At 39.0% G+C, this 23,559-nt stretch overlaps 3 protein-coding genes across 5 annotated transcripts in view; 2 read left to right on the forward strand and 1 right to left on the reverse strand.

Annotated features, from left to right (window-relative positions):
* Window positions 1-430: 430 nt before the first annotated feature.
* On the forward strand, window positions 431-13,377 carry slc12a1 (solute carrier family 12 member 1). 3 transcript variants are annotated; one of them, XM_062416312.1, is made up of 26 exons: window positions 431-826; window positions 2,175-2,315; window positions 2,736-2,811; window positions 4,469-4,564; window positions 4,967-5,106; window positions 5,203-5,313; window positions 5,426-5,537; window positions 5,689-5,816; window positions 6,079-6,163; window positions 6,426-6,586; window positions 6,685-6,792; window positions 6,939-7,062; window positions 7,271-7,372; window positions 7,567-7,722; window positions 7,816-7,915; window positions 8,088-8,199; window positions 8,570-8,710; window positions 9,847-9,953; window positions 10,077-10,159; window positions 10,818-10,937; window positions 11,616-11,744; window positions 12,260-12,371; window positions 12,581-12,667; window positions 12,801-12,936; window positions 13,076-13,143; window positions 13,242-13,377. In XM_062416312.1, exons 1-26 carry the CDS (start codon window positions 563-565, stop codon window positions 13,375-13,377), a joined length of 3,135 nt encoding a protein of 1,044 aa, XP_062272296.1. In that variant the 5' UTR covers window positions 431-562. The 3 variants fall into 3 exon arrangements, with proteins under 3 accessions (XP_062272296.1, XP_062272289.1, XP_062272304.1); XM_062416305.1 differs by having other exon boundaries at window positions 431-820; XM_062416320.1 differs by having other exon boundaries at window positions 431-820; window positions 11,622-11,744.
* Window positions 13,378-17,090: 3,713 nt separating this feature from the next.
* dut (deoxyuridine triphosphatase) lies at window positions 17,091-20,031 on the forward strand. Its single transcript, XM_062416333.1, has 7 exons — window positions 17,091-17,289; window positions 18,022-18,178; window positions 18,364-18,455; window positions 18,610-18,654; window positions 18,736-18,810; window positions 19,647-19,717; window positions 19,839-20,031. The coding sequence occupies exons 1-7, from the start codon at window positions 17,166-17,168 to the stop codon at window positions 19,893-19,895; spliced, it is 621 nt and encodes a 206-aa protein (XP_062272317.1). The 5' UTR covers window positions 17,091-17,165; the 3' UTR covers window positions 19,896-20,031.
* Window positions 20,032-20,293: 262 nt separating this feature from the next.
* fbn1 (fibrillin 1) overlaps window positions 20,294-23,559 on the reverse strand; it is a 62,450-nt gene continuing 59,184 nt past the window's right edge. The window contains exons 63-66 of the mRNA XM_062424738.1: window positions 23,428-23,547; window positions 22,650-22,881; window positions 22,388-22,571; window positions 20,294-21,938 (exon numbers count right to left, since the gene is read on the reverse strand). Of these exons, the coding sequence (XP_062280722.1) occupies window positions 21,555-21,938; window positions 22,388-22,571; window positions 22,650-22,881; window positions 23,428-23,547 (920 nt within the window). The 3' untranslated portion in view covers window positions 20,294-21,554. The remainder of the gene's footprint in view (window positions 21,939-22,387; window positions 22,572-22,649; window positions 22,882-23,427; window positions 23,548-23,559) is intronic.

The raw sequence follows: 23,559 nt of genomic DNA on the forward strand, positions 1-23,559 counted from the left end.
TTCGTTATGTGGGTTCTCCTTAAGTGGGAACTTCTATATGGATGTTTCCCGATGATTCATCCAAAGGGGCCGTTGGTCTGAGGAAATACTACACATAGCCCCATAAACTGGAACCACAGAACAACGTGTGCTGTTACCCTGCACTTCAGACAATAATATTAGTAATCAATTCTCCAGAACTCAGGCAATGAGCACCTTTATCTCTCGTTTGGCGTTTATGACTTGGTTAATCGTTAAGCAATGTCTTTGTGTCCCTTGGGATGAAGCAAGGACATATCTGACACCCCTTGTCCAGATTTCTGAGGGTTGATCCAGAGAGTTAGCCAATAGCTGACAGCCAGTGTATGACCCTGAGACATAGGATATAAAAAGAGGGCCATTTGAGACAAACTGAGCCAATGTACAAGAAGCTCAGAGTAGCAGTGGATATCTTAGTAGTCTACATATCAATAAACAAGGACAACCACACCAGTTGATGCAGTGCGCTGCTCTTTTAAAACATTGTTGGATGACTGAAGACTACACTGTTGTTTAAATCTGAGAATCTCATTCAGCTTTCCTGATGGAGAGGCTCAAGTCTAGCCAGGGGGAGTATGAAAACCCTGCTTTTGATGCGATACTGGGTGATCCTCCTGTCTATGAGGAGACCAACTTATCTAATGGGGAAAACCGGACTGTGCGGCCCTCGGTGGTTAGTGCTTTTGGTCATGACACTTTGGACAGAGTGCCCAACATTAACTTCTATCGTAATGCAGGCAGTGTGAGTGGTCACCGGGCTGTGCGACCTTCCCTCCAGGAGCTCCACGATGTCTTTCAGAAGGTGAGTGCACATGTGTGTGAGAGACACAAAGAGGTGATGATAAAGTTGGAAATATGAGTGAAACATTCCGTTATCACTTATGATCTTTTCAGGTCTGTCTGTTTTTCATGCAATGCAAGATCTGTATTGTTTTCTCTCTTGTGTTGCACCTGTTTTTCCTTCACCTCACCTTCTGCAGAAAGTAGTTTACACCCATTTTTCTCCTTGAGTCCCAAATTCAAGTCACTGATTTTGAAACAGTACGCTTTGTTCAAACAGCCTTTCCTGCTCCTGAGCTACGCAGATTCAAAACAGAATGAAATGAGATGTTTTACAATTGTTTAATCATTCAAAACATCATTAACACAGGGCCATCACTGGCACTGTCCACAGGTCAGTCGTTATCTCTTTGACTAAAGACTTGTAAAACTACAAACACTAAATGTTATTTCTGGAGCTAGATGCTTGACATACTTAAGACTTTTAGTGGATTTTATTAGATTGTTATACTGCCTTGTGTTGCAAAAGAGATGGGGTTAGAAGTCATTTGCCTTTTATAGGCAGGTGGACCTAGATTAGCATTACATGAACTTCCTGTTTTAACAGTGCTTTGAGAAAAATCACAGATCTTTTAGCAGTCTTTTCCAGAAATAAACAAATAAAAGAAAGACAGATTTCAAGATATGGTGCAAATGTGTAAGGTCATCTATCACCTTGTCAGTTTTCTTGACAAAAAGATCTTGAACAATTGCTGGTGAGAAGAATCCTCAAATGCATCTGGAAATATACAAAATGAGTTGCAACACATTGCTGACGCCAAGCCCACATTACCTGACAAAACACAGCTGACTCATACTTTTGTTGTTCTCATTATGGTAATTTGCTGTGATGGCAAACTCCATGCCACTGTAATCAAAGGCTACAACTTGGTAATGAAATGCATCTGAGAGTCTACACTAAATCAGATGTTGGAGCATAAGCGTCAGGCTGGAGAGTCATTTAACAGTCAGTATTCATCTTCATAGAAAGTTAAAATAAGGTTTGTCTTGTTCTCTCCATTTTTCTCCTCAGTTTCTAAGAACAGACAGACACACCAGTGTAATCTGCACTGCAAATGTTTTATCAATCTTCATCCAAAATCAAAACACATGGTCTCTTTTTAAGTTCTCATGTGCTTTGCAGACAAGGAGAGAAAGCCAAACACACGTCCCACATGAAATGACAGCTTGTATCTCCTGTGAGCTCAGAAAACACTGACTTTGCTCCAAACAGTGACATCATAATAAATGATAAAGGCAGATTCACATGGATGTATCCCATTTACAGCTTTTAAGATGAATTTACATGTTTCTCTTTTTTTCTGTCTTCCCAACAGAATGGAGCAATCTCTGTGCCAGACACTGTTCAGGACAGTGGTGAGGGGAGTGACGGGACCCCCTCTGACGATGTGGAATCTGCCGATCCCATTGTCAGCGACAAAGGAGCAGTAAAGTTTGGCTGGATAAGGGGTGTCTTGGTGAGTTATGTCAGGTCATGATGGGCTCCCTCTGCTTTATAGAGGCAGGGTCACTCTGCATAACTGTGACCTGGCAAGTAGAGGCTCCATGTGTCTCTATAACACAGCGGGGCCAAGAGGGGCTTCCAAGACCAGAGTCTGGGAGTAATTTGCATTTGCTGAAGAGCTGCTGGTTGATCATTTATGATGCTGGCAAGTAGATCAGAAAAGTCCCCTAATGATGTTTTGTTCTGTCTTTTTAATTGGGTTACAGATGCTCTGGTTTGTCATTGAAATTGTAACCATGGTTCTGACAACCAGTTCAGACAAGTTTGGTTTGAAGTGTAGTCCAGAGTTATATCATTGGTATGCTACTGTACTCAATAAAAATAATGACCTTAACGTAAGACTCAGAGCTTTAATTGTTGTTGTCTTTCACAGGTGAGATGCATGCTGAACATCTGGGGTGTGATGCTTTTCATCCGTCTGTCCTGGGTGTTTGGACAGGCAGGCTGGGGTGAGTGAGACAGAGACACAGCACATGTTGTTAGGTTGGGACACACAGGGACATAGAGTGGGGGCTCATGGATGTATTTAGTATTTCAACAGACTGCCTAATCTGTTCCGTTCATTTTTTGTAATTTGCTTTTTCCACCTATGGATACCTTCTTTCAATTATTTATATATGTGTAAAGAACCAGTGTGTAGAATTTGGCGGCATCCAGCAATGAGGTCATAGATTGCAGCCAACTGAATAGCCCTCCCCTCACCCCTCCCTTTCAAGCATGTAGGTGAACCTATGGTGGTTGTGAAACTCAAAATAAAACACAAAAGGCTCTCTCTAGAGACAGTTTTTGGTTTGTCCATGCTTTCTGTAGAAACATGGTGGAACAACAATGCAGGCTCTGTGGAAGGGGACCTGCTCCCTGTGTAGATATAAAGGTGACGAAAACACAACAATTCTTAGTTTCAGGTGATTATACACTAATTAAAACACACTTATGAATATTATATTCCATTTCTGCAAAGTCCATTTCTCTATATGCCACTTAATTTTACACACTGCACCTTCACGTTTTAAAGTTTTTCCTTTTCTTCCAATACATCTATGGATGGGTTGAGGACTGTAGCTATTATTTGTAACTATTGCTATTATAGTCCTTAGAATATATAGTCCAAAGAACTATATAGGGCTAACTAACAATTATTTTCACTGTCTATTATTTTTATGAATCTCTAATGTCTTGATTTGTCCCGACGAGCAGAGTCCACAACCTTAAGATATTAACTTTACCATCACAGAAACTAAGGCAACCAAAAAATATTCACAATTGAGAATCTGGAATCAGAGAATTTGGAAATGTTCTTCTTAAAAATGACTCATAACACTTAATTGATTATCAAAAATGTTGGCAATTCATGTAATAGTTGGAAACTTATTAATTAATTAATTGACTTATCTTTGCAGCTCCAGAGCCACACACACACAATTGATTTGACTTGATTGAGTCTACCTGTCAGTCAAGCTCCTCTCCATCTGTGAACCAGAGTTATTTTCAGGTTGATTGTGTTGATCCTACATATCTGTATTTTGACAACAAATCAGGGGTGGTGTTGGCAGCAATTCTCCGGGCTAGGGACAATTAAGGGATTAAAGTCTTCCACTCTTTAGCAGGGAGTATTAAATTGAGGCAAATTCAACTGAACTAACTTTTCTGAGTCTCTTTAATGATCAAAACTTGCTGATGTTGCTGAGCCAAACTTCTACAAACACTGTGTGTGTGTGTGTGTGTGTGTGTATGCGTGCGTGCGTGCGTGTGTTTGTGTAACAAGCAGAGAGAAAGAGGAAATTGTGTGAATGGCTTCATGAGTGTGTTCATTGCTTAATAGCCTATCGATCAGCACCAGCTTTTGTTCAGGCGGCGTAACTAAATGGTTTTGAGAAGCAGAGAAAGCCACAGACAGTAGGCAGAGCAGGTTCAGCAGACAGCCGTAACTTGAAGCCTCAAGGCTCCTCTGGGACTTTGACTCTCACTGTGTTTAAATATGACTCTGGGGAGGAGGGTTTCATTTAACAATCAAGATGTTTAATGACTGATCACCAAAATGAAACCCCCAAATAAGTTATGGTTAGAAAAAGAACTATTTTGAACTGTTACATGTTTGCATTTCAGGTCTGGGAATTGTGGTTATCGCTCTGAGCTGTGTGGTGACCACCATTACTGGCCTTTCCATGTCAGCCATTTGCACTAACGGTGTGGTCAGAGGAGGTAAGTCAATGCATTGTCAACTAACATGTTATGACACCTTCATTTGCAGAAATGTAGAATAGTCAAACTTGACCTACCTTATTTGAAGGCATTTCAATGCAGCTACTTGTATCAGATACACAGCAACAGAATCCGTGTCTGTCACTGGCACCAACAGTTTAAAAATGATTCATACATTTATATAGTCTGAGCTAACACACACTCATTCTGATAAAATCTTTTACTGAGAGAACGGAATGACCAGGAAGATAGTTTGTGTAAAGACACAAGTTTCAAAACTGCACCTGAATGACACTTCTGTGTTTTACAACCTACTTAACTTGTCCTGACACAAAATCATTGAATCCGTGATGTGGTTATTAATCATCCACTGCTGTATGAATGTGTTTTTTCATTTCTTAGGAGGAGCCTACTACTTGATATCTCGCAGTTTGGGACCAGAGTTTGGCGGGTCAATTGGTCTGATTTTCGCCTTTGCCAACGCAGTGGCTGTAGCTATGTATGTGGTGGGATTTGCTGAGACGGTGGTCGATTTGCTCGTGGTGTGTATGACGTGATAATGATCAGGAGTTGTGGGGATCTCTCATTCCCAGACATTTAACTGAACACTTACCCATTCTTCTTTCTGTCGTACTCAGGAACATGATCTCCTTATGGTGGACCCATTGAATGACATCAGAATTGTCGGAGTCATTACAGTGGTTTTTCTGCTGGGCATATCAGTTGCTGGAATGGAATGGGAGGCCAAGGTTAGATGCACTTCATGCTGTTTGTTTGCTAGTCTCTGGGATTGTTGTTTAAAAACATCCAACCATAATTTATTTCATTTATTTAATCTGTTTAATTCTTTTCTCCCCACAGGCACAGATTGTTCTTCTCGTTATCTTGCTGGTAGCCATAGTGAACGTATTTGTGGGAACATTCATTCCTGCAACTAATGATAAGAAATCCGAAGGCTTCTTTAATTATCAATGTAAGGATACGATTGAACTGTAAAAAACAAAACAAAAATAAACCCCAAAAAACTGAAATGTACCTAAAAAAGATTGGACTCATTCAGAAAGTTAACTTTATTTTCTCCCTTTCTCTCCTTTTCTCTTCACTCCCTCGCTCATTTTTCACAGCGAATATCTTCTTAGAGAATTTCCCTCCAAATTTTCGAGATGGTGAGAGTTTTTTCACAGTGTTTTCCATCTTTTTCCCTGCTGCAACTGGGATCCTGGCTGGAGCCAACATCTCTGGAGACTTGCAGGTAACTTTCTCGTACAGATATCATTGCATAAGAATCATGTTTAGGAATCATTAGCTGCTACTTTACATTGGTTTCTAAACAATAGGATGGAAGCAGAACTGAAACACCACAGGGTTTTTTGGTGCGGTTTTTATATGCCGAGTGAAACGTGTATAGGACACACATTTACTTTATTCATTAATGTAAAGTTTTGAATATATCTTAAATACAGTAACAAAGTGGAATATGAACTTTTCTAACAAATATCTGTGTTATTTTATAGGATCCTCAAGCAGCCATACCTAAAGGTACCCTGTTGGCAATCTTAATCACAGGCATCACCTACCTGGCTGTTGCCCTTTCTGTCTGTAAGTACATTAATCCTTGTAGTGTAACTCCTAAAATGTCAGTAATTTCACATTTGTGATTCTCATAATTTAAAAAAACTTCCTTGTAAGAGAGTTACCTTTGTTGTACACTGTTGGACATGATTTAGACAAATTCAGCTGTAAAAGCAAGATAACAAATGTGTTGATGTCACATACAAACATTGGAAAATGTTCCATTTCTGTGAGGTTGGTTGTTAGACTTTTTGAAATTCCTAATCTGTATATCTCTCTAATTGTTCAGCTGCCTGCGTTGTCCGAGATGCCACAGGAAATGTAACTGACATCATTGCTGCCGGTATGCAATGCGGCAATAGTTCCGCAGTTTCTGCTTGTGAGCTCGGCTATGATTTCTCCTCCTGCGCAGAAAAAAGCTGCAAATTTGGCTCAATGAACAACTTCCAGGTAAACAGCCTTCAAACTCTAATCTGCATGTAAGAGTTTTTTTTGTTTTTTTTTCCTTTTTCATCTCTAACGCTCTCCTTTCTTCACCTCTGGGTCAGGTGATGACCATGGTATCTGGATTTGGTCCCCTCATCATTGCTGGAACGTTCTCAGCCACCCTTTCATCCGCCCTGGCTTCCCTTGTCAGTGCTCCCAAAGTCTTCCAGGTCAGTATTTCCAAACAGTTTTCTAAATGTATTGGAAATGCAAAGCTACATTTTAAAATAGCTCTCAACTGAGATTTAACTGTATTGCAGCTCCTAACCCCTGAAAACAACCAATGTTTTCTAACTCAAGCTCTGTCTTTCCTCAGGCACTGTGTAAAGACAACATCTACAAGGCCCTGCACTTCTTTGCTAAGGGATATGGCAAGAACAATGAGCCAATCCCTGGATACGTCCTCACTTTCATTATTTCTGTGGGCTTCATTCTCATTGGTCAGTTCAGTTGTTTATCATGATGTGGCCATAATATCCTTATAACAACTAACATCTTATACTTTATGTTATGTTCATATTTTTTGTGCGTCTTAAAAAAGGTGAAATTGTGTTTATTGTTATCCAGTTAGCAAACTTGTATGCATTATAAAAAGGTGAATTCCAATGTGATTTCTGATGGGTTCATTATAAATGTTTGTTTCTTTAGGTAACCTCAACATCATTGCTCCTATCATCTCAAACTTCTTCTTGGCATCTTATGCTCTCATCAATTTCTCCTGTTTCCATGCATCCTACGCCAAGTCTCCAGGTGGGTCAGGAGTGATGTATAAATTAATGTGAATATATTAAAACAAGGTTATAAGTTTCCTAGAAAAAACTTAGCTGCATTCGATAATAAAAACTAAAGTAAGATATTTAAGAGTCAATACAACGTGTTACTTTTAATGGTTTCTTTTTCAGTTTGCATTTACTGACTGCAGTCTTTCTGCTGTTGTGCTTTAGGTTGGAGACCAGCATATAAATTCTACAACATGTGGCTATCTCTGGTGGGAGCAGTGCTCTGCTGTGCTGTTATGTTTGTTATCAACTGGTGGGCTGCTCTCCTCACATACGGCATTGAAATCCTCCTCTACATTTATGTGACAGTCAAGAAGCCAGGTGAGCTGTTGGTACATGTTCACGTGTTTGGCGGTACATTCATGATACCCGTATCTTATGACTCACTTGTTATGACTCTTCTGTTTTCACCAGATGTAAACTGGGGTTCATCCACACAGGCTGTGACATTTGTGAGTGCAGTCGGCAATGCTCTGTCACTAACTGGAATAGATGATCATGTCAAGAACTTCAGGTAAAAATGTGCAATGCATCAGTGCAAATATATCATTGAAGAACTTGAAAAAAATGTTTTTGGCGTTATGACATATAACACCAATATATTAAACAAAAAGACATTTTCAGACTTTCCAAGTACTGAGTGACATTACCTGTCACTCAGTACCATATTGCTGTTCTTTTCTCAGGCCTCAGATTTTAGCATTGACAGGTTCAGCACGGTCCAGGCCGGCTCTCCTAGACCTGGCTCACTCCATTTCAAAGAACTATGGACTTTGTATCACCTGTGATGTGTTTGTGGTAAGATTATATTGTATTTTCATGATTTGCATATGTAAAACCATGGATAGAATCAGAGCAGCATATATAGTCTTTCCCAAATCTTTCTTTAAATATCACCCTCCAATTCAAATTGAGATTTACACATCAAGCCAATTTAAATTGTGCAGAGCGCAGACTTCACATGCAGTAGATATTCAAGGGAATATCAAGCAGGGATGAGGAAAATGCCAACTGTCTGGAACCCTTGAGACAAAAGTTTAGGGTCAGTTGTGTCTTATGGATAGGAAAAGGGTGGAGGTAGTGTGTGGGAACTCTTTTCTCTCATACACACTCACACCAACACAAACACACAACTGTTATGATATAATGAATGTTTTGACTTCTCCAGGGCCCGAGATCAGAGGCCCTTGAAGAAATGAATGCTGGCATGGAGAAGAACCAGCAGTGGCTGAGGAAAACCAAACGCAAGGCATTTTACGCTGCTGTGGCCTGCAACAAATTCAGGGAAGGGACTGAAAGCCTGCTGCAGGTCAGTGTGGTTATGATATACTGTTTATATATATATATATAACTGTTCTTTAACTAAAAAGAAATAAAAAACATCTGAGAGGGATCCACTCGTTTAATGAATAACCTGAGAGTTTTGATGGCAGATAGGAACACTGCAGGAACACTTTTTATTGATCAAGTTCTTCCTCTCAACACTGAGAATCTATTGCTATGTTATGACTCTGTTCTGGACTTGTCTTAAGGATCTGGCCAGAGGAGGAGATAATTAATGATTCTTATGGCTCTGGCTATCGCAAACTTGAGATAAGGCCTTGGTTCATTGTCAGGACTGCTTACTTCAAACAGCACAGCAGATTAAAAGCTATAATTGATTAACACTGAATTGGATGAGTCCCTGTAGACACAAAGATTTGCAGAGTGATAGGTCATAATTTCTGGCAGTAAAACAGCTTCACAGCCTCCTGGAACATTTTGAATCTATTTAGAGATTTGTTTTTTTCTTCTCTAATTAATGAGGACATCAGATTTATGGGTCAATGACGTATAAGGATTTTCAACAACTCAATTTTAAATAATAAAAACAAGCATATCTAATGCAGTAGTTCAAACATTCAGAATGTTGTGTACCTGACAATTCATATTACAATTTGAAAGTGATTTTAGTGGGGGTTTTTCAAGATTAATTGGCACTGGCCTGAAAAAAAAGTCATTTGGTGCGACCATGATTCATCTCCAAATGTCTTATATAAATAAAAGACCATCATTTACAAAGATTTACTTTATATTACTGAAAACTTGTAAAAAAAAAAAAAAGATGTGAAGCGTTTTAAGTAAATTAATTTATTTCAAGATGAATCGTGGTCGCACCACATGACTCTTTTTAAAGGCCAGTGCCAATTAATCTTGAAAAACCCACTAAAATCACTTAATTTCAAATGTATAATATGGAGCTTCAGGTACACAACATTCTGAATGTTTGAACTACTGCATTAGATATGCTTGTTTTTATTATTCTACAATTGAGTTGTTCTAAATCCTTATACGTCATTGACCCTTATACAACTGCAGGGTCACATGGTGCCTGTGTTTCTTCAGTAAACAGTTCATTCTGTTTTTGAGTTATATCTTTATGCTATGGGTGTTGTGCACTTACAGGCTTCTGGGCTTGGTCGTATGAAGCCTAACATACTGATGATGGGCTTCAAGAAAAACTGGAGGGCTTCAAGCACAGAGGATTTGCTGACTTATGTGGGAGTGCTGCAGTAAGTAACAAATAAATACTCACATAAATGCATACAAAACATTTTTTGTAACCAATAATTAAGCACAAGTAGGAGATATTTTCTTTAAACTGGTGTTCTTGTGCTTCTTCCTTTTTCTGACAGTGACGCATTTGACTTTGAGTATGGAACAGTGGTGTTGAGGATGGACCAGGGACTTGATCTGTCACACCTTGTCGAAGCAGAAGGTCAGTATGAAACATTACTCAGGCTATGTGCTTTAATCTACAGGACATTGTTATGAAGACAAAACAAAATGACTGGACGTGGCTTTAAAACAGCATCATTAAATATTTGGAGCAGCCAACATAGTAGAAAAACATAAATGAAGTAAACTCACAGTAAAAGAATCAAACATGTACATGTATATGAAAGTTATGCAGAGAAGAAAAGCCTGAATCACAATTAAGAAAGAAAAAAAAGAAAAAGAAAAAACTATTTAGTTAAAATAGGTCTTAAGATAATTTTTGAATACAGAGATAACAGTAGCTAACCTGAGATGACAAGACAATTTTAAGCTGCTAAAGAATACGAAAACAAATTGTCAAAAACTGCACCACTGCTGCAAGATGTTGACTTTTATTCTTACAACAACCCACAGTAATTGACGATAATAAAATAACAGATATAACAAGGTACTTTGCTCTATAGATTACAAAGTATTTATGAAGGTCAGGTAGTTAAATGATAAGCTGATAAAAATAAATGCTAATAATAATAAAAATCAGTTTATAGCTTTTCTGCCTTAACAGATATCTTCACATAACTCAGAGAACCCTAACCAATGTAACACGCATCCACCACAATATGTTTATTCTGAACTGGAAATTTGATTGTGTCTTTCAGAAGAGATGCTGAAGGCAGCGAAGGAGCAACAATCACTTGAGACTGACATGAATGGAAAGAAATCCAGAGGAATGTTCAGGAAGTCCAGAAATTCCTCTCAGCAAGTGCTCACCACCAGAGGTATCAACACTTATTTGTCTCAGTTACAGTCCTACCTCACATTAAAGAGAGACTCACAAGCCATGTAAAGCACACAGATTCTAAAGGTTGCATCAATAGTATCTTTAAATATAGTATGATCTTTAAATATTTGCAAAGAGGACACAAACACACACATACACACACACAGGCTCACATTTCCACTGATGCAAGGAATAAAATAACATACATTTAACAAATGAAACCAATGGCACACATCTTTTTTGGAAACTTCTCCACACTCCCATTGAGATATAATTAAATCAAACGCTCATACTAAAGATGTCTCTGAGGGTGTAATCCAATAATATGGTCCCTTTCGTTCCAGTTTGAAGAGCATCTCTCAAGAGCAGGCTCTTAAACCAGACAGCAGAGGGTTCTTGCTACCTCTCACTCGATCTGTCTCTGTCTCTACATCTCACACACCAATGAGCTGCATCTTGGCAAGACAGCAGTGGTTGTTAGTATGCAATCTGCATCCCACTCATTGGAACATTAGAACTGAGAGATGGCTGTTCTTGCTGATGTAGAGTCAGCTCTTAATGTTGGTTTGCGCTAGTTTCCCCATCCAACTTAACTCTCCATGCTCTGATGTATTCCCTCCCACTGCTTCTCTCTCATCCGGTTCTCATTTCTCCTACCTTTTTCTCTTTCTCTCAGTGTCAGTGTGCGGTCCTCCACCCCCGCAGGTTGCCAAGATGAATGAGAGGCTGAAAGAGGCCAGTGCTCAGTTCAAGAAGAAACAGCCTAAAGGCACCATTGATGTGTGGTGGCTGTTTGACGATGGAGGTGGGTGTTGCTTCCCCTAGGCAGCCTTTTCTTATGTACCTTCCCATTATATTCCAACTCCCTGATAATAATGCAGGCAACCATGGATTGAAGAATTCTAACAAAACAAAAAACAAACACTTGAGGAAATAAACCCCCCAAAAAAGAGAAAAGATGGTTAACTAGAAGTAGTTAGCAATATGCAAATTGCTGTTACCTCTGTTAAAAAATTTAATTATTTCACAACTTTTAAACATGCACTCATGCGCTTCAATACTCATCTAATAGCAGAAATGCTAGATCTGGATCACCACCAGAACTGAATCAATTCTGTCCTCGTTCAAGCTCGATTTGTCCAACAAATTTCATGGAAATGTATTTATACATTGTTGAGATCGCCTGGTGACATTAATAGAGATAAAATGGCATGTGCAAAATCATAGGTGAAATGTAAAGATAAATATTTTGTATCATAAAAACCCATCCTATTTATTTGGGTTTACAATAAAAACTACTTCTTTCCCGCTATCTCTCAGGTCTTACCCTTCTGCTCCCCTACATCCTCACCACCAGGAAGAAGTGGAAGGACTGTAAATTAAGGATCTTCATTGCAGGGGAGCCTGGACGCAGTGAGGTGGATAAACAGGAGTGAGTAAAAGAAAAAAAAATAATGTTTCAATATCAATTATAGCTTAATCGGGGGGGAGTTAAATTAGGGGAAATTAATTGGCAGCATAATATGCAGACATGAAAATTCATGAACCAACAGCATCACTTTAGAGAAGCTGTTCTTTAGCATTAAATAAAAAACATTAAACATAAACATTTACATCAGTGTGTCATTATCTGTCTTGCAGGATGAAGTCCCTCTTGGAGAAATTCAGAATTACCTACTCTGAGATCATTGTCATTGATGACCTCCACGTCAGACCCAGCTCTAACAGGTAACTGCATTTTTACCAGATGCCAGATGGTGCAGTAGCAATAGTACAATGTAAACACTTCACAGTATCATATTATATGATAAAAATGTATATTTTCCACAGTCAGCTCATGTTCTTATCTGCTTTCCTCCAGCTTGAAGAAGTTGGACGACATGATCGAGCCTTTCCGTCTGCATGAGGGTTCTAAAGACACCCCCCAGGCTGAAGCTATGCGGAAGGAGCATACCTGGAAAATCACTGATGAAGAGCTGTCAACATTCGAGGAGAAGGTAAAACCACAAACTTGCAGTTAGGACTTTAAATATAGCATTGATATTATTCTGTATTACTTTGGTTTGGAGGTGATGCTTTAAACAACAGAAGTGGGTTGATAATCATTGATAAATGATAACTGCTGCTGTTTTACAGACCAACCTCCAGATACGACTGAATGAGTTGCTTCAGGAAAAATCCAAATCAGCCAATCTGATCATTGTGTAAGTATAAGCAACTGTTGCCTGAATTACATTGAACCACCAAGCTTAATTGAGTGAGGAATAAAAAAGTGTCTAACATCCCCTCTCACCCTTTGCAGGAGCATGCCAATTGCCCGTAAAGGGTCTGTCTCTGATCACCTCTACATGGCCTGGCTCGAAGTTCTCACACAGGACCTCCCACCCACCCTGCTCATTAGAGGAAACCACAAGAGTGTGCTTACTTTCTACTCTTGAGCACCTTGCAGGAACAGTAGTAGAGTACTAGGTAGCTTGAAAGGAAAATAAAAGGTTGTACCATAATAATGAACCACGTTCATAAAGTGTACCGCAGCCTTGGATGATATTATTCAGTCTTCCAGACCATCATCACTGTGTAACACAATCCAACATTTTAAGTGAAGTCCTGATGAGGGGATTTGAACTCCAACTGGAACATATATAGTAGTAATTGTCATACTAAATGTTTTACTTACAGACACACACTGTATGTGCTAAAACAATAAAATACAAGAAATATATGAAAGATATCTGAAAAGTAATCACCTGGCTTAGTTGACTGGGGTATAATTAAAACATTTCAGTCAAAGCTAAACCCTGTTAATATTTTACATGGTCTCTGGTATGTGCTATTTCATGAAGGATTTTGGCAAGTTGTAAGTATATGTATGTTGTAAGTAACCTTTTTAGTATGATACTACACTGTATGACTACCAATGTTAACTTTTAACTGCTCTGCTGCACCCAGAGCTCTCTCAATGCTGTCAGTGAGGACCAAGAGTAGTCTCAATAAAAGAACAAATGTATTTATGATATTGAATATTGAATTAGTAGATGTCAGCAAGTCTGAAGGTGAATTTGGGAGCACAGGCAAAGTTAAAGTACTAAAGCACAATTGTATACTAACTCATAAGCTGATAATTAGGGATTCAGATACAAGGCTGCTTTCAATGGTTAAACTGACTATGTTGCCTGTTGCTGTGATTGTAAAATAAATGTATATAGTAGATGTCTGAACTCCTTGAATATTTTTTGAAGAACAAAGGTTTCATAAATGATTAACAGCATGATACTGGCTACATTACAGTTTTTTAAACTTTGGTAATAATGGTAAGACTATTTTATTTAAACTTGATTTGATATCCACTTAGTTTAAAATACACTACTATTATAAAGCTGTTAACCCTTTTCCACATTATACTGTTTAAATATTATTGAGGTTACTCTCAATACACTTTTTGTTTGATGAAAAATGCATAAAACAAAATATTGTCAACTCAATTCTTCTGTGGTTTATATCTTATTTTCTGTCTTCATATTTAAATACATAATTGTGATTTTCTGATATTAAGAACAAATAAAAGTTGAGCTGTACTTGTTGTGTCCTGTCATTTATTGGATGAAGGTCCAATAAAACATGCTCATACATTCAGCACTGTGACCAAAAATGTCCAAAACAAAGTGAAAAAGTAAGAAGAATGTCAGCCTGAGAACAGGCGAGAGTTCTATGCTTTTAAAATGAGAGCAGAGTGAAACAAACTTATGAGCCATTAATCACAATCAGAAAAACGGATTTGGATAATGAAGTCGGTGTAGCACTAAGAAACAAATATTTATGTAAATCGTTAAAAATGGGCATTGCATTAAGATTTGATTCGATGAAAAGCACCATTTTCATCTCTTCAGGACAAAGGCAGAAGGGTAAAGTATTATCAATCAAAAAGCTTTGATGTAGTATTAGTATGTACTTATTTCCATCTTATTAAGTAACACTACATTCCTGTGATAACTGCAGTCATGATCACTGCAGATAGGTTATATGTGAAAAACAGTATGATGATAAGGCTAGTGCACTTTCAGAAAAAGTATCCAGCAGTTAAGAGTTAGATCAGCCACAACAATAAGACTTCTGTGATTTCCTTCTGTTAAAACAAAGAAAAACACAAGGTGGTGATCGTGGAGTAGGGGAGACCGGGGCTTGTTGTCACACTTTTTACACTTATATATTTCTTGGAATCAATACATCATTTTTTTTTTTAAAGCGTACCAGATGAAAAACCAAAGTCTCAGGTATATATTTAGTATTCATGTCATTTCCATAGAGAGTGTAAACATGTGACATGTTGCCCCACCATCGGGTAAGTTGTCTCACTTTACGGGGTAAGATGTCACACTGGATTTTGCAACTAATAAAACAAGGACAAAATGATTGTTCTTTTTTTTTACTTGAAAGTGAACATTGAAGTCAGACACAGACAATGTTTATCATTGAGTTTGAAAAAGTAATTGAACATGGCCATTGAACAAACGTTAACACAAAATATTATGCAACATGCACTAGATTAAAGTCCTTAGGAACTGCTGGCATGTAGGCTATGGCTCTCAGCCTCAAAAGCCTGTTTTACATTTCTTAAACTCAAAATTACAGATTGAATTGAACTACAAAAATTATGAAATTTAAACCAGTCCTGAAATGTGGCCATAGTCCCAACAACAACTGGAAGATCCATTCATAAAAACTCAAACAAAACCTGACAAAGGAATTTCCTCACAAAGTCATATGTGACAACTAACCCCAAAACGACTGAGACATGTTGCCCCAAACTACCAGGTTTGCTAAAGCTAGCTCTAGTTTAAAATTAGCTTAAAACAGAAATATGATTAAGGTATGACAGGATGCCTAAATCTCTCCTCTAACAAGTCCACATGTATCACTGTTAGGATTTTTACCTGAAAGAAGCTTATTTTGAAATATATCAAGTTGATATTTTTTACTTTGGGTTGTGCAAAATGGTTAATTGGTGCTCATCTCAGCTTACAATGTGCTATTCTCTTCTCAGACAGGACGACACCTGACCATGTAAAGGAAGAAAACTAGTATTCAACTTTTTAGTTGCGCCCTCTGGTGGAGAAGATAATTGCAATGTGACAACTTACCCGTGTGACAACAAGCCCCGGTCTCCCCTACTTCTTCCACCAACTGGCCAAGGTCTGTAGATTTTTGTTATGGCCAAGTCATTTGGACACATTCATCACAAGCAAATACAAATGTATTTAATGCAACAAGATTCATCATAAGTATTTGTGCTTAGGTGGCATAAACATCTTGATTATGTGAATCATAATCCTAATCACTGGTTCCCTGTATGTTTTAGGATTGATTCTAAAATGTTAATCTTTGCCTATAAATCAGTAACAAGGCTAGCTCCAACATACCTCTCTGACACATGTACCACCCAGGACACTCAGGTCTGGTGACCAGTTGCTTTTAGTTATGCCTAGATCAAGGTTGAAGCACAGGGGAAACCGGGCCTTTTTGTTGGAACCAGAGCGATAGATAGACAGAACTGACTGGAATGAGTTGCCTCTGCATGTTAGACTGTCCCTCTCATTGCCTGTTTTTAAATACCGTCTTAAAACACAATTTTATTCTGTGGCTTTTGACTCAGATTAGAGATGTCTTTTTTGTCTGTTACATCAGCTTTTGTATGTTTGCTGTGTTGCTTTCATGTGGTTGATTGTTCAGCACTTTGATCAATTGCTGTTTTTTTGTGCTTTATAAATAAATAAACCAGCATTGCCACAAGAAGTGGGTTTATTTCCCATGGGGGGCAGCATGGATCTGACTGCAAATGCTGGCTATATGTGGTTTTGCCTCAAACCTCAGGTAAAGTAGTTATTGGAAAATGGGCCAGCTGCACACTCGAATAAATTCTGTGTGCCATTAATCTTCTTCTATATTATGATTAAATCACAAGATTACTTTGAGCAATTAAAAAAAACAAAAAAACTCAAACCCCCTAATTAAAATGTGTTACAAATCAAGTATATAATAATAACAATAATTAACAAAATATATATGGGGTGATCAAGTCTCAAGGAGGGTGAGAAATACGTGCTTTTGTTTCAACATCAGCCAAGTTGTTGCTGGTGAGTGAGGAGCTGCAGCACAGGGGGAGGAAGTGTGCTGCAGTCAGCTGAGAGGACGCTAGCATTTAGCTGTTAGCCTGCAGACGACTAACAACATGACACACACACTAAAGCTGCTCAGGATAAAGAGTCTCAAGCAACAGTGCTCCCCGTTTATTGACGCTGCCAGCGTTTTTTTTGGAAAGGAGTGTCAGACGCAGATGTACTCTCATAACAAAGGCAAGCAAGAGCTGAGGATGGATAACGTTACCATAGGCAACATGTCAAGGGTTTGTTGACGTTAGCTTCGCCATTTGTAGCTATTTTGTAGCTGACCGCTGTCCTTATAACCAATAGCTTGTTGAATTTGAGCTTGTCTGAACCTGCAAACAACACCAGAACTACATTAACCCCATCCTGGTGCAAAGCGAACATAAAATTAAGGCGTATAAGCTTTTTCGTGCTTTGTATCGTTGATTTGTTTTCTACTTATCACAGCGTCAGTAACGTCAGTACCTCTCGCGAGGATGTGACGACACGGAGACTTGTGTCGAAAGGGTTGTCATAGTTACAGAGCATAGTTACTTCCTTGTCGATATCTGTTTTAAAATATCTTTCCTCCCCAAATACGCTTAATGACAGGTGTGCAGTCGCTTACATAAACTACTAGAGTAGCTTTATTCTTTTTCTTTTAACTAGAGTTGTCCTTTGCTGCGTTTTGTTGTGTATAAAACCGCATTTGTTTCAAAAGTAGGACGTTTAGGGGAGGAGCTAATTTGGCGCAACTTCCAGCGCGGGAAATTCATTCAAATAATACAGACCGCCAAGAAACTGGGGCAGAAGCTTGGAGGTTCTTCTAATCTGACATCCGCCGTATTTTTGTTAGCGAACAGGCAATCTTTAAGTCGGCAGAAATTGTTTAGTGTCCTCTCGGTTGTAACTGTAAAAACTTTGCGAATATGCCCGTCCTAGAAGTTGCAGATGCATGCGCAGTTTCTCCATCTAAGAGGGGAAGGACAGAAGCAAATCCTGCAGAAGAGAGACATGTCCTCAGATTCGCTAAACTTTCCGAGCACGCCACGGCACCTTCAAAAGGATCAGCAAAAGCTGCAGGATATGACCTCTACAGGTTGGTGATTCTTATAATTAGTTTATAATAAAAAGATGTGTTTGTATTCAACATTTCATTGAGTTGATGTGAGCCGCTTACATAAGGTAACGTTTTCAATGTAACCAGACCACATACTTTTAACTGGCGGTAAATATGAAATATTAAATGTTTTGTTATTTTCTTATATTTGTTATTTTGAACAGTGCTTATGATTATTCCATCGGTCCAATGGATAAGGCCATTGTGAAGACAGACATCCAGATAGCAGTTCCACATGGCTGCTATGGGAGAGTGGGTGAGTGTTTTTTTGATAAGCTGATGCAACCCTGCAGCATAGTCTTCCTCCTGTGAGTGAATCGACTTCCTACTTCCTATAGGTGCTTAACGTTACACTATTTGTTCAACAATAAATCGTAACTAGTATATTTTTGTGCTATATTTCCTTTCAGCACCAAGGTCTGGACTGGCAGCAAAACACTTCATTGATGTTGGTGGTGAGTTTATTTGAATTTACCTTCTTGACTATGATGAGACAATTGTTCAGGTAATGTTTTATTTCTGTATGTTCTTCTCAGCTGGAGTTGTAGATGAGGACTATAGAGGAAATGTTGGAGTTGTTCTCTTTAACTTTGGCAAGGAGACATTTGAAGGTGAGTGGTGGCATCTGTGAAAGAAGCGTCTCCTCATATGCACCCGCAATCACATTAGTTTGCCCAGAGTTTATTAGTAGGTGAGACATGAATATGAAGCTCTCCTGGAGGAGCACGATAACTATAATGATAATTTTGCCTCCAGTTTATTTAATAGTAACCAAGTGTCATCCACAATCATGTTTTTGTAAGGATACACTTTAGAAAAAACAAAAAAGCCAACAATTGCTTTGTTCTAATTTATGGCACATAGTCATGGTTATGGAAGCTTAATATCTTGAGTTTAAATCTGCCTGATGCCAAGTCAAATTCCTTGTATGTGTAAACCTAGTTGAAAATAAACTATTCTGATTTGTTAGTAATTAACTCTTATATCTGTCACATCTTTGCCATTGGTGTCAATGGTGCTGTCAAGTAAGACAAATATCCATAAAAAGCCAGATGTGGACATACTGTACAGCAGATTCAATGCAGTATTGCATTATGTTTGGGCAATTTTTGCAAATCTTTGAGACAGAAAGAGAGAGACATGTAGAGACAGGAAATATTAGGAAAGAGATGGGTAGAGGCTACTGGGGCGCCCAAGTTATTGCATCTCAGACAGTAGATCTATATATATTCTAAACCTAAAAGTAATCTATGGATAAAATATTTGCTTTACCTTTCCACTTACTGCACCTTGTAATATTTCAATTCACCAGACCCCAAATTAATAAGTAAGAATAAATAACAGATTAAATATTTTTCTGTCCATAATCATTTAGAGTTTTTTGCAATTTCTACAAATATCTAATTTACGTATAATTGTCATCTTTCTGTTCTTGTTTGTCTCTCAGTGAAAAAGGGTGACAGAGTTGCTCAGCTGGTGTGTGAGAGAATCTGCTACCCAGAGTTGCAGGAGCAACAGGTAAGAAAATCCAACACAACACAATAGAAGCACATAGTGTCAAAAATGCTTTTCCAAACTGTCAAATATTCCTTTCCTCTACTGCAGTAGGTTTCTTACATAAATGTCATCGTTCTTTCAGACACTTGATGATACAGAGCGTGGTGATGGAGGTTTTGGATCAACTGGGCGCAACTGAAAGCTCCTTTTTATATTTTTGAGAAATGTATGTGTTGAGAATTAATTGTACTGTACTTAATAAAGATCTTTTTTTATACTTCGGAGAGTTCTATTTGTATACTGTGACATTCACACACATTTTTAGTAAATGTTGTGTTATATCTGATTAACCTAAAAAAAAAAAGGTTCTCCAAAGCTCCACAAGGGGGCAGTCCAAGATAAGAGTTGCCTCAGCCATTTTAGTAAACTTGATCCTTCAACTGGGGTATTGTAAGTTTCACCATCTGAAACACTCAGTGATCATGTTGCAATTGACCAGTGTTTACCTGAAGAAGAGGGTCAACCAACATGAAACTAGCCGCCCACTGCTGAACTCACTGACTCATTGATTAAGGGGAAAGCACAGCAGCGAATACATATACACCAAAAATATGTTTTTATTGTGAATTTACAACTAAACCCTCACTGATGTGAACAGGAACACAGACTGGTGTAAGGCTGGTCCGTGGCAATGCAGCACTGATTGTACTTGTGAGAGAATGTGTGGCCATGAAGACCTCAGTGCATAATCATGAAGGCCCAGGTTTGGCATCATCAATGTGTATTGTGTGTGTGTGTGCAGGTGTGTGTATGTATACACAGTTTACAAAGGAAGTAGTTGGTCATTATAAGCACCATTACAAACCCCTCTATTCCAGGGGCTTCCTCTAGTTTACAAATGCTTCATAGATTAAAAGTGGCATTGATTATTACAGTATAAACACAATTTACATGTAGTATAGAGGAGAGCAGACAGGCTATGGAAGCTAGCTGTTACGGTTGCAAGACATGAAATCTTCAGAATGGCCGATGGGACTGTATCTTGTTGACTACTGAGTTTTGTATAGTAGTACAGTGCATTCAGAAGTCTATGTGGTTGTGTTGCTAGCACCAGTAAATATGAATTATTCTAGTCAGTAGGAAAGATGGAAAAGCATAGTTTAAATATGCAGTAGGAGTCATTCAAGCTCAGACATGGCTACATCTCAATAGTCCATAGTGGGTTCCTTTCCTCTCCTAAAACATTCTTATAATCTTTTTTCATCTTCACTCCATTAAATTAATATTTGGGGAAGGAGAAATGTATTTACTTCAATGTATCCAGGTTTGTTCAGTCATTTACCTGAGGGGAGGAAATGAATTTATTTCAGACTATTGGGACTCACCCTTTTCATCCACCTAAGCCAAGTTCTAAAAAACTCAGCCTTTAGAGCTTCCTGCAGTCCACATGCCTTTCAAAGTGGCACCTGATTCCACATATCATTATACAACATTAAACCCTACAATTACAAACCTTATTCACACCCTCAATAGTGCTTTACACACAGCTTAAGTTGTGTGTCGGGGCAATATGTTCTTCATTTGACTGAAATCTTTCATACTGCCTCATTCAGCTGACATTTTCCACAGAAATTGTATCTATGATATGTAGAATCATCTTTGGCAATCGAATGATGCAGTCCCTCCCCCCACCCCCTTCTTGTCTCTTTGGTGGCGAGCCCTTCTCCCTCTTGGAGCAAGCAGAAGTTGCCCCCAACCACTGACCCAGAGTCAGAGATGTTTGGCGTTTTGGGGAGTGTGAGCCTGACAATGGATTAGCAGCTGCTGGCAACATCTGCATGTTTCAGTCTTGTGATGGTTAATGGAGGATGATCTGCACCCTCATCTTCAGTATTTCTCCTAGCTGTCCTGTGAGGTAGTCTTTATCATGTCTGTCCTCCAGCTCAGCCAGCTCCTTCTTCCTGTAGAGGGCCATACTGCTGATCTGAAGTTGGTACGCCCCTGGGGAGAGGGCCTTCTTCTTGGTCAGATGCAGGTAGCTGACGCCCTCTCTCTGGTTGATCTTGAAGTAGCCTTCTTCATTTCCGTAGTCGATGTTATAGCGCACATGGTCACTGAGGGTGGATAAGGCTGGTGTGAACTCGAGGATGTGGTCACGATTGCTCAGGTCGCTGATGTTCAGGTGGAACTGCAGGGTGTTCTCAATATCCACACTGGCCAGACTGACAACCTCCTCTGTCAGCTGCAAAAAAAGAGAATAAGATCAAACGTTACTTAGTGGATATAAGACAAATAACGCGTGTTTACTGACAGTAGTCTAGCTTTCAGAAAAACTGAAATCCTAGCCTTCACATTTTGACCAGAAAGCAAGGAGTTGTTTTTTAATTACCCAGCATGAAGGTCTAAATGCTATTACGTGCCTTTTCCCACACTTCCTGTCATAAAATTCTGGTGGAGAAATGCTGAAACCTTTATTTCTTTATTACAGGGTTAGCCCAAAAGTAGTACAATTTAAACAAATTAATTTGAATTTAAAAAATACTGAAACCAGCTTATAAAACACCTACCATGTGTAAGGTTTTAGTTGTTGAATGTTAGGTTCCCTCAGGTTGATACAAAAGAAATACTATGAACACAACCTCAGTGTCCTCAGTGGTACTGTAGCTACAGCCCTGCATATAGACAGATTACCTGCATGTCTTCCAGAAGATCCTCCTGTGTTGAGTTGGTGCTACGACGTTTGCGTCCCTTCTTGGGGTAGCCATTGATTTTACATTCGTAGCAGGCCTCAGGAGACAGAGAATTATCATCCACCTCACCTCCCTGTCCAGCACCAGAGCCGCCACTACCAAAGCCCAAACCTGAGACACAGTGCCTAAAACAACGACAAGGTCACGAGTCAGCTGGGAACATCTAAAAGCAGCTTTTCACACACAGTAATCAACTAACATACCCTTGTCCTGCTCGGAAGTATCCAGGGGGACAACCACAGAGATAACCTCCATCTGTGTTTGAGCATCCAAATTTGCAGGGGTTCTGGGTGGTGGAGCACTCGTTGACGTCTGAGCAACCCCCGTTGGTCTGCTCATAGTTAAAGCCAGTGGGGCAGAGGCAGCGGAAGCTCCCCAGGGTGTTGTGGCATGATGCTCCCCCGCATATCTGGGTGTTCAGACACTCGTTCTCATCTGGGTCACATGACGTTGATGGGAAGTAAACAAACAAGAGGTCCTTCCAGTTAAAGGATACAAACAATACTGGGAAAGTTTCCTACAAATGCTATAAATATGTGGAGAGATTCGAACTAACAACACAAGTTTTACTGAGGAAAGCTTTTTGTTTTAAGGTATACACAAACCCATACAAGTATACAGTACCACATACAGTAGTTACTTTGCCTATGCCGGAGCTATTTCTAATTATATTATGTAATGTATTTCTTATCTCTTTTTGTTAAGTTGGAGTGCACACAGAATAAACAAAACATAAATCTACTTATTTAGTTTTAACATAAAATGTTCTTTTCTCATGAGCTTATCACAGTAAGGGATGGGTTTGTACGTCAAGAGGCAAGAAAAACATTTTGTACATGTTTATATTTTTAGAGGGGCAGGAAAGAGGAGAGCGATAGATGACTTGTGCCTGACTCCAAGTCATCAGGATGCCCCAAAAGGAAGGAATTTTTATATTTGTCGACGAAAACAAACACGAGGGAGAGCCAGCTCTTTACTCACCCACACATTGGTTCCACTGGTAGTGCTGCAGGTAGCCTTGTGGACAGCTGCACCTGTATCCACCCACTAAGTTCTGACAGCCATGTTGACACCTGTGGTTACCATCACACTCATCCATATCTGTCAGAAGCA

Source organism: Scomber scombrus, chromosome 1 (assembly GCF_963691925.1).
Source record: "Scomber scombrus chromosome 1, fScoSco1.1, whole genome shotgun sequence".
Taxonomy (NCBI): Eukaryota; Metazoa; Chordata; class Actinopteri; order Scombriformes; family Scombridae; genus Scomber; species Scomber scombrus.